The 10778-nt window shown below is 46.4% G+C and overlaps 1 protein-coding gene across 2 annotated transcripts; it reads right to left on the reverse strand.

Moving 5' to 3' along the window:
• Positions 1–270: 270 nt before the first annotated feature.
• On the reverse strand, positions 271–8862 carry PLAU (plasminogen activator, urokinase). Of its 2 annotated transcripts, none has more exons than XM_072628118.1 (11): positions 8687–8862; positions 8254–8351; positions 7454–7487; positions 7201–7305; positions 6545–6719; positions 5122–5213; positions 4733–4928; positions 4300–4445; positions 3110–3250; positions 2598–2746; positions 271–1330 (listed from the first exon to the last, which is right to left on the reverse strand). In XM_072628118.1, the coding sequence occupies exons 2-11, from the start codon at positions 8305–8307 to the stop codon at positions 1169–1171; spliced, it is 1254 nt and encodes a 417-aa protein (XP_072484219.1). In that variant the 5' UTR covers positions 8308–8351; positions 8687–8862; the 3' UTR covers positions 271–1168. The 2 variants fall into 2 exon arrangements, with proteins under 2 accessions (XP_072484219.1, XP_072484220.1); XM_072628119.1 differs by having other exon boundaries at positions 8682–8844.
• Between the last annotated feature and the right edge of the window lie 1916 nt (positions 8863–10778).

The following is a 10778-nucleotide window of genomic DNA, read 5'->3' on the forward strand; positions in this document are numbered from 1 at the left end:
TATCACTTCCTTTTAAATTTTGGAACTGACACATGGTTCTGATAATTCCTCTTATGGAAATAGCTCTATCAGAGAATCTGAGCGTTACAAGGGATTTCAGAATTGATTTAGTCCAATGTAGCCATGTTCCTTTTAGGACACCTTCAAGTGTTCATACAACCTCTTCTTGAATATCTTAGAAATGAGAAACTCATTACCTCATGAGGTAATTTCATTTTAGGACCTGCTATCATTTTCCATCCCCTCCCTCCCCAAGAGACAGTCAAAGTCTTTCAGAAGAAAGAAATGTTTTTATTGGTGGTGCTCATGTGATACTACAAAAATTAAAATAAATAACAAAAATAATTATTAAATATCCATTCCAAGGGGCCGGCCCTCATGTTATGTAGTAAGATTTAGACGAGTAGGAAGGGTAATTATTGAAGAGGAATAAGGGTTTGGGAGATACCTAGACATTCAGTGTCGGTTACAGTCATCCTAGTCTTACTCATAACTGGATTGAGGAGGGTACGTAAGACCAGGACTGTTGACAGGAGAAGCACCCAAGCGCACTGAAGAACATTCAATGCTTACACAGATAGTCACATTCAAAGCCACATGCCTAGGGTCACAAACATTCTCCTGACTAGTCCACTGGGGATACATGGAGCCCTCCCATTGCCTCACTACAGTCCCCACCCCTGATGTCTATTTCCACACTGGCCACAGTCCCATGAACTCCAAGGGCCCTGAGCTCAAAGTTCAATTCATAATTGCATTTTGCAAACATCTGGACTTCGGCTCCATGGTGAAGACAGGTTGCTCTGGAAAGCTGTCTTCCTCCTCTTCAGATACAGTTTGGGATTCACCATTAGTAAGTAACCAGATGTTTTTAAGAACCTAAAATCTCTGTGAAAACTCGAAAACACCTGGCCCTGTCCATGGTGACCACCCCCTCATCCACCCATCTTGGCCAAGAAGTCCAAGATAGCCAGTGCCTATGCTCCAGTCTGAAGGTTAAATCTGTTTTCATATTCCCTGACAGAAAGTCCACATATGGAGAACATCTCTCTAAAGAATGTCTTCCCAGGGTCCTTATGCCTGGTAGAGATATGTCCATGGCAGAAATGGTGACATTAGAGCAAGAAGGAGTAGCATGGCCTTCTCCTTCTAGGCTTCCTAGGACTCCTCAGATGAGACCTGTATGGGCCTGGATCCAGGGTAGGAAGTGAGAGACACGAGTATAAACACCAGGCTTGTTATTGTCGGCACAGCCAAGGCCCCAGCTCACAACACCAACCAGAGTCATATGGTCATCCGTGGGGCAGACTAGAGGTCCGCCTGAGTCTCCCTGGGAAACAGACAGGAAACAGAAGGTGAGTTCCTGGGGAAGAGAATCAGAGTTGCTACCCAGAACAGGACTGAGTGTAGGTAAGATAGAGAAACTTGGAAGAGGGTTGGAAGTGGGGGTGGGTACTTTACCATGACTTTTTATAAAGCCACATATTTTTAATGGCAGAAAACTCCATTTTTTCATGTCACAGTGGCATTTACATCGTGGTCATTAAATCTCATGTATTTTAGTGAAGTCTTCAAGCATCTACTGAACTGCAATACACAGGGGTTATAATTTACAAACCTTACCTAGGCCTTATTCCAACTCTTCTACTATTTTCATATTTTTTTCTCTCTCTTTTTCTGTGTCTCTTTCAGAGAGAGACAGGTAGAGAGATGGGGAACTTTCCCAGTGTTAAAAGCCTTTTATGACATTCTAGTCCTCATCTTCAAAGCTTCTATAATCCATTCCTATCCCACCTATATATCCTTATTTCCTGTTTCTCCCCAACATGAATCCTCTGCTCCAGTTGGGCCAAGTTCTCAGGGTCTTGCTACTACAGAACATTCATTCTTGTCTTTGAAGTTCCAGACCTGTCCTTCTCCTCTACTTGGAATGCCCTCTCCTCTCTCCTGATCATCAACCAATCAATCAACAAGTGTTTATTAAATACCTACTATGTGCCAGGCACTTATTATATGCCAGGGATAAAAAGTAAAAAATGAAAAATGCAATTATCTCTACCTGCAAGGAGTTGACTTACTTTCATCTGAACTATACCTATTTAACAAGGACAAGGTCAAATCCTTCCTCATCTATGAAGCCTTCTCTGATGACTCTGCCCTGCACTGTTCTTTCTCTTCTCTCAATCCCTTTATCATTTATAATCTATAATATACTGTTTGACATTTAACTATATTCTATCTTCTAGTTTTCATCATTTTGTGGGTAGAAGTCTTGTCTCTCTCACTAGATAATAAACTTCTGAGGTCAAAGAGCATGTCTTATACTTCTGCATCCCCACAGTACCAGGCACAGAACTGGGAATATAGAAATGACTTTAAATGCATACTTATTGATGAAAACCTTGTAAGGTTTTCACCAACATCAGTATCTCTTGTAGTTGCCATTCTGGGCTTCTAGGGCATGAAGGGATACCAGAGGAGGGAGACCTGGGGTATATGGAGGAAAAACCCTCCTCCATGTGGGTAAGTGTAGGAGAGATGGTGAGGAAGCCTTGGAGAGAGGCAGGGCAGGAGATAAGGACCCTTCTGGATCTCACCTGGCAGGCATCTGACCTCCACTCGGGATGGGCAGCGCACACCATCTGGGGTGTGACTTCAGAGCCATAGTAGTGAGGTTGTCGACATTCCCTGTATGAAATTGGCCTCACAACTGCCATTTTGAGGTACTCTGGATAGATGTAGTCATCTGGGAGGAAAGTGGGAAAAATGGCTTCAGTTAAAGTATTTCTTTCTTGTGTCCTTTCCTGAGCTCTCTTCCCCCCAAACCAGGACTCACTCTCTCTGTCAGGGACAGTCCTCATTTCCTCTTCAACCTCAGAATAGCTATAAGGGCCTGCGTTATTTCCATTGTCCTGTAGCTCCCAGAACCACTTGCTCTCTCTCTCTCTCTCTAAAGCCCACGGGCCTCCCAACCTCTCAGTGTCTGACTTTTTGACCTTCTCTTGTTCCAAGCTGAGAACCCTCCCAGACTCACACAGCTCAACTTGTCTGGCTTGACCTGAGGCCTCCGGGATCTCCCACCACCACCCTCCCCCCAAGTGTCACTCACTGTGTGCTTCGTATCCAAAGCCAGTGACTTCACACTCCCTGCCAATGGGGACGTCTCCATATGCTGGGGGAAGGCAAATAGTTTGTACAGTTCTGGAGGGCTGTGCACATTTGCCAGTTTTGGAACGAATCTTTAGTAGGGCTGTGGAAAAACATAGGATGGGGGAAAATGAGCAGAGAAGCAGCATGCCATAGTGAAGTCACAAGAACTTGGATTCAAATCCTGCCTCAGACACTAACTAGCTTTGTAACCCTGAATACTTAAATCATTTAACCTCTACAAGACTTATTTTCTTCCTCTGTAAAATAGGGAAAAATCTAAGTTCATGATCCTAGGGATGGCAGATTCTAGGGGGATGGTCAAATAGAGGCCTCCCTGTCCCTCAGAATCACATAATTACAGATAAAGAAACTGAGGCAAAAAAAGAAGTGACTGCCTACTGACTTCCCTGAAGTCTCAGCTTAAGTCTTACTTGCTGCAAGAAGTCTTTCCTGGTCACCTTTAATGTCAGTTTTTTCCCTCTGAGATTATCTCCAGTTTTATTCGGCACATATCTTGTTTCTACATAGTTGTTTGCATATTGTCTCCCAATAGATTATGAGTTTCTTGATGGAAGGGACTGGGTTGGTTTTCTTTTAATTTTACCATTTTTTGTGTGCCCAGAGCTTAGCACATTGCTTGGCACATGGTAGGTGCTTAATAAATATTTGTTGACTTATTGACTTGGCCAAGGTCATAGGTGGTCACGATGAATTTAGGATAAGAATCTAGTTCCCCAGTTGCCTCCAAGGGCCAAGGGTGGCAATCAGGAAAGGAGGCTCTCTTTCTTCACCTAGATCCGATTAGATACATTTTTCCTGAAGTCAGCTATAGTCCAAGTCACACCATGCCAACTCAAAGGGCAAGGGGTCTTGGCCAGGTTATTTTTCTTCTGCAGCACTTTCCTCCAGGACGAGAGGATGCTGTCTTCTGAAAAACCTAGGTTAGGATCCCTTCTGGAGAGCTGCCTCCACTGTAGTTTTCACCTAGATGTCCACTTTGATGTTGTATGTCAGGGTCTCCAGGCAGCTCCAGGATCTCATTCCTAAACACCATCTCCCAAGCCCATCTACCTCATGTCATTGTAGTGGGTGAGGATATCAGTATTTCCCCACCATCCTCTCCCCAAGTGCTCTCCTTCTTGGACTCACCAATATCGTTGTGAAAAGCGATGTCTCCAGTGCTAAAATTCTCATGTAAAATTAGCTTCTCAATTTCAAATCGGATCTCTCCAAGGGTCTCAGAGTTACGCTTTGACTGGCCCAGGTACAGAAAGTACCTCTCCTTTTTAAGTTCACTATAGGGACAGGATTGAAAAATGTCAAGACCCAGTAACTGCTGATAGAGGACCCCATTCCCTCCAGCCCTCAGGAATGACCTAGCCTCACTCTACTCTTAGGGCATTGATTATCACCCTGGAACTACAGAGAATCACAGCTATAGGGGAAGGGCCCTGTTATTGTCTTTGGAGGTAGGGGAATATATTTTTGGTGGGGGGCAGGCAGGGGACATTGGGATCATGGGCCAGGGAGTAATATGAATCTGTGAAAGTCTCTGGGGTGGGGAAATCTAAGGAGGACTTACGGAAAGCAGTGTGCAGCACTGATCACCCAGCAGGCACTGATGAGGGCACCCCCACAGTTAAAGGAAGTGCTGCCCCCTGCATGACTGCTGTAGATGGCGGCAAACCAAGGCTGGCTCTCAATGGGTGTTCTGCTTCCCCCAACAATCTTGAAGCGGGGCGTCATCGATTTATGGCCACACTGGAATCCTTCTTGTTCTGGGGGGAAGGATGGTGCTACATGAGGGAGTGTCTTGTGGCAAGCAGGATACCCACTCTCTTCTTCCTATTTCTTCCCTAACAGTCCTAAGGTCAATAAGAGTCAGGCAGGACTCCACTCCTGTTTCCCTGCACTTGGGTGACAGTGACTAAACAGTGGGTCTGTGTTCAGTTTCAGGTCCTCATCACTCACCAGTGGGACACTGTGGCACCTTGCACTCCCGCATATACTGCCTCCTGCCAATCTTCACAAAACACCACGGCCTTTTCTGGTTGTCTGGGTTTCTGGAAATACAAAGGAAGAAGTGGAAATATAGGAAAGGGGTCATTCAACCCAACAAAAACTTGTGTTTATCTGTAAGTGGGCTAGGCCCTGGGAATGAAAAGGCAAAACTGAAATCATTCCTACCTTCAAAGAGTTGACCTTTTAATTAGTGGGGCAGGGAGTGGGGGTGGAATACAAAATTAACAAAGATAAGTTCCAGTATAAAGCTGCAAAAGCACAGAGAGATAAGGTAAAGAGGTATAGAATTAAGAACTGGAGGGTCCCTTGAAAGGTTCACTGAGCTGGGACTGTAAGGAAGCTACGGATTCAGAAAGAAAGAGATGAGTAGACATGGGACACAACTAGTGAGAATAAAACCTCCATGGAAGCAGAAAATAGGATTGCTAGGTTTGGGGAATAAGAAGTAGTCCTATTTGTATGGAATGTAGCTTTCCTAAAGGGGGCAATGTCCAATAAGTTCAGAGCAGGTAAGTTGGATCTGGATCTCAGAAGGCTTGACTGTCCAGGTAAAGGAGTTTGCTTTTTTTTTTTCCCTAGAGGCAATGGGGAGCTACCAAGGATTTTGAGCAGGAGAGTGAAAGGGTCAGACTTGTAGGCAGCAGGAAGATTATTTTGGCAAGTGGGATGAGGGATGGATTGGAGAAGGGGAAAGAAAGGGAGCAAGCAGACCAACTAATTGGGTACTGGCTACATGAGTGGATAGAATGTGATAAAATGTGAGAAATATTGTGAAAGTTGAATCAACAGGACTTGGCAACTGATTGGATATGGGATATGGGGGGGTGAGAAGAGTCAAGGGTGACTCAGAGGATGGGAACCTGTGTGACTAGGAGGATAGTGTATGTACAGAAGAAACAGGGAAGTCTGGAGGAGGGGGATGAAGTTGGTATGCTCCTAATCAGAAGTCTGTCCTCCTAGGCTCTCTAGACAAGTGAGTTTCTAGCCTGCAGTCTACCCAGCCCCCTTCCCTATGCCCCTTATCCCTTGGGATTTTCACAGAAACACTTATCTTGAGTCTCTTCAGCAAAGGGCTTGTGTGGTAGGCCCAGAGCCAAGATGACCAAGATTCTTACAAAAATAAATGATTATATGAGGAATTTCCTGGAAGAGTCGCATCAAAGGGGGCACAGATGATACATTTTAAAGTTGTGTAGTGAATGAGGAAATAAAGAGATTTGCTCTCTAAACGATTAATTGTATGCATGAATAAAGATTGCAAAACTGGAAAGGAAAAAAAGCACATCCTGGGTGGCTGTTGGAGAGTGATGGAGTAGGATTAGGGGGAGATTGGGGTGGTGGGGAGAGATGTTAATTGTCACTTCCTTCTCACCTGCAGTAATTGTGCTTCCCCAAACCCAGTTGTATTGCATCTAGTCGGTTAGCATGATACTTTTCGGAGGCCAAGAGGGATGAGTCCCACGTCATACAAGTCCTGCCCCAGATGTCCTGGTTGGCCCCTCCTCGGTAAGAGTGACCATTCCCTTCATAGCACTTTTGTGAAATGTCTGAGGGATGAAACAGATATAAGGGGATATTGAGATAAGCTTGACAGGGGAACAAGATGTAGTACAAGCAATTTAACCAAGCTGCCAGTCCAGGATGGGAACAGGAGACTGGGAAGGAGACTCCTCCTCCAACCTTGCCCTGTCTCTAGTTACTCCTCTGAATACACAGCTCTGTGGTAGAAATGCTACTAGGGCATTTCCTCCAAGACAGGAAGACCTGGGTTCAGATCCTGTCTCTGACACATACTGGCTCTGTGACCCTGAGAAAGTCACTTACCCTCTCAGTGGAAGGCTCTAAGTTGCAGAAAAGGTAGGTAATGATTACTACTAGGGAGAATTCCTCTTTGGGAACCAGGGAGTTCCCCATACCAGTAAAATGACAAGTCCAGTCCCTTTCCATTCCCTCTCTCCCCCAGAATCCTCTTCTGAAATACCCCCTAGCCAGGGCCCAGGGGTCAAGGACCAGGCTGGACTCAGTTACCTATCTCACAATGCTCCCCAATGAAATTTTCTGGGCAGGAACAGCGATGAAACTTGAAATACTTGTAGGATATACACACGCCATTATTCAAGCAGCCACAGAGTGCTGGGGATGGGAGAGATGTGATCAGTGAAGGCAGTGGAAGGGGAGAGAATCACTGGGGAAGGGCGTTTGTGGGGAAAAGTGGGGAGGTGCTTCTCCCAGTAGCTCCCCTTGGATATAGCAGAGGGCTATGCAGGAGGCAGCTACTCACCTGAGTCAGATTCATAATGCTGTCTTCTCCAAGCCTAAAAGAAAAAAGAAGGAGAAAGGTAGGAGGGGGCCTCCAAGGACTCTCTGCCCTTTCCCCTTCTCAAATTGGGATGCTGAGATCCAGATAAATTGGATTAGAGTCAAATCCTTCCTCCTCCAAGAAACTTTCCCTGACAATTCCAAAACCACCCCCCAGCATTGCTCTTTGTCTTCTCCATTTCTCTATCACGTAATCTGTAGCACACCATTTGGCATTTAACTACGTGCTATTTTTTAGTTTTTGTGTGTGCTATAACTTTTAACACATGCACACACGCTCACCCACCCCACTCTCGCTCCACTCCCCAGGAGGAGTCTCCAGCTTTTCAGCAAGGTGGGATGATTCCACCAAAGCAATCCCAATTCCCAAAGCCCCAACACATACCTTGCAGACCTGGGATTTAGCCCCTCTCATTTTTTCCCAATCACTTCCCTTCTTTCAAGTACAAGTTTCCCGGGAGAGTTTCTCTTCCACTCTATTTCCCTCCCTAAATTGTATCCAATCCAAAAAGCATTTATGAAGTGCCTATTATTCACAGGGCACTGTGCTGCCAATTCTGAAATCATGGCTCATTGCCCTCTGGGGCAATCTGACCACGTTTGTCACTGAGTATATTGTATCGCCTCAATGGCTCAATCATGACCTTCCCCCTCCCGATCCCTAGTTCTTTGCAGCTCTGCTCCCTCTCTCCAGTTAGAGACTCTAGAAGCCCAAACTTTCCACCCTCCAACCCCCAGTGTAGGCCAATGCGGGACACTCACTCTGCAGCCCAAGGCCAGTACACACAGAAGCAGAGTAGCGAGCAGGACTCTCATGGTGGGTTGGGTGGGAAGGTGGCTTCTGCTCCAGACACTTAGTCCTGTAAGGGAGGGAAGAGTGAGGGGAAGAGGAACATGGGGACCCTGAGATCAGGAGCCTCTAATCCGGGGAGGTCCCTGCCGCTGGAGCCCTCGCCGCCCCACCCCCTCCACTAAAGGCAGCAGGAGATCGCCCAGACTGCCACCAGCTCCGGCTGCTTCTCCCTGTCCTCAGGGCATCAACGTCCCTTGGTGCGGAAAGAAGCCAGGGCGGTGACTCCGCCGGAGCCAGGCGAGGCCAGTGAAAACGGATTGGGAGGGGTGGGGGGTGCTGGATTGTCCGCAGCTCGAGCATCCCGGCCTGGCGCGCCCAGCTAGGGCTGCGGACTCACCTCACCTTCAGAGGCTCAGGCCGGCGAGGCGTCAAGCTCAAGTTCACACTGTGCGCGCCCCTAAGTGGTGATCAACTCCAAGTCTCAGTGTCTAGCTCTGCAGAGGAGGCGCTGCCTTATATTCCATTCCACCCTGCGCTTGGCCCCGCCTCCGGACCAAGATTTCCCCCATTCCCCTCCCGCCTCCACCCCCGTTTCTTTCTCCTCTTGTTCCCTCCCTCCGCAAACCCCAGCTCCCAGAACTCTGCTGGGCGGAATGGGAGAACAATCCCTAGCTACAGAGATCCGTTTCTTCAATAAGGCAGGGGACAGGGAGTTCTGAGAATGAGAGAGAAGCAGGGAAGTTTAGAAAAGATGGGAGATCTTGAGCCAGAAGGCTTCGGCTTGAGTCTTGGTTTACTAGCCGTGCAATCGTGGGAAAGTCACGTTACATTTTCGTTGCTTCAATTTCCTCCTCTATACTAAAGGGGAGAGGAGGTTGTAACCCTCGAAACTACTTAAATCATACGGTTTTGTTGAGCAAAACAGTGGTAGAGAGGTGAACTATTATTCATCCTTGTTGAGAGAGTGGTCCCTAGCGGCACAGGTGAGAGCTAGGGGCTGCTGGTTAATGGGGTGGAAGAATTACCTTTGATTCCTCCTCCACTTTCTTCCCCGTCTTTTTTAATGAGTTAGTTGACTTCTCCCTGGCTCAGGTTCAGCAGGTCCCCAGGGATCTAAACAATTTCTTTAATTTTTATTATGCTGTAACATGTACAACACACACGGGTTGTCATCACAGACTGGAAGGGACCTTGGGGATCATCTGCTCCAAATCCCTCATTTTACAGGAAGCTGAGGTTGTGAGGTGTCCCAGGTCCCACAGTTAGCAAAAGAGTACGATCTGAAAGCAAAGGGCTGTGCACGGTGGCAAGGTGGAGAGAGTGCTGGCCCTGGAGTCAAGAAGATTCCTCTTAGTTCAAATCTGGCCCCAGACACTAACCAGCTGTATGACCTTGGACAAGTCACAAAGCCTTGTTTGCCTCAGTTTCCTCATCTGTAAAGTGAACAGGAGAAGGAAATGGCAAACCACCACGTCAGTATCTTTACCAAGAAAACCCCAGATGGGGTGACTGTATCAGATACAACTACACAACAGCAGCTTCTGGCTCTTTTTGCTTTACCAGGCTGGATACAAAACATTCCCTGACCCCAAGGAGTTTGCATTCCCCTGAGAGCCGAGTTATGGTAGGACGGTAGGACATGAATACAGATTTCAAGAGGGATAGAGCTCTAACAAGAAGGGGGAATCACATAAAGTTCCAAAAGGAGGTAACACACCAGACCTGAGCCTTGAAGAAAGATAAATATTCTAAGAGTTTGTAGAGAGGAGGGATAACATTTCAGGCATTGGGGAGACTACCTGAGCAGACACACAGAGGCAGGAAATGGCATGTCCAGTTTGGGGAGCTGCAAATAGTCTTTAAGTTGGATCAGAGTGAGTGAAAGCGAATGATGTGAAATGTTTGGGAAGGTAGGTGGGAGATAGATTATGGAGGGTTTTCAGCATCACTCAGAGGAGCTTATATTTTATCCTAGAGAAGCCACTAAGGATTTCTTGAGTGGAGGAGTGACATGTTTAAACATGTGTCTTAAGAATGTTTATCTGGCAGTTGTGTGGAGGATAAATGGGAAAGTGGAGGGAGACTAATTAGTAGGCTATTAATAGTCCAGGCAAAAGGTGACAAATCTATACAGGACTGTTTCATTAGTATGGCTACCCCTTCATCCTGCCCTGTAGTGTTCCAGGGTCCTAGCCACTGTGATGGAATAATCATCTGAACAGAATTAATATTAATATTGATTAATTAATAGGATAATTTTCTTAACAATCGGGACTGAATCACTGTGATTTGGGATCTTAGTCATGGAGATTGGTTGTGGAACCAGTATATTGGGACTTATCTTCCTAGGTTCTGGCCATTTCTCCGGGTTATGCCCGCTTGTCTATGATGACCTTGGAAAACTGAGCCCCCGTCGATCTGGGTCAGTTTCTAAAAGGGCAGAATAAGTGATGAGTGAAAGACAAGGAGGATGCGATTTTGATCAGCCAGAACC

Source organism: Notamacropus eugenii, chromosome 1, assembly GCF_028372415.1.
Source record: "Notamacropus eugenii isolate mMacEug1 chromosome 1, mMacEug1.pri_v2, whole genome shotgun sequence".
NCBI classification, from domain to species: domain Eukaryota; kingdom Metazoa; phylum Chordata; class Mammalia; order Diprotodontia; family Macropodidae; genus Notamacropus; species Notamacropus eugenii.

What these genes read in the sequence shown, in the direction of transcription:
- PLAU (XM_072628118.1), bottom strand. Translation starts at nt 8,307, where the DNA reads ATGAGAGTCCTGCTCGCTACTCTGCTTCTGTGTGTACTGGCCTTGGGC. An exon ending in CTTTGGATACGAAGCACACA is followed by an intron (nt 2,747 to 3,109) that starts GTGAGTGACACT and finishes CTTTCCTCCCAG; the next exon opens with ATGACTACATCTATCCAGAG. An exon ending in GGAGGTCAGATGCCTGCCAG is followed by an intron (nt 1,331 to 2,597) that starts GTGAGATCCAGA and finishes TCTGTTTCCCAG; the next exon opens with GGAGACTCAGGCGGACCTCT.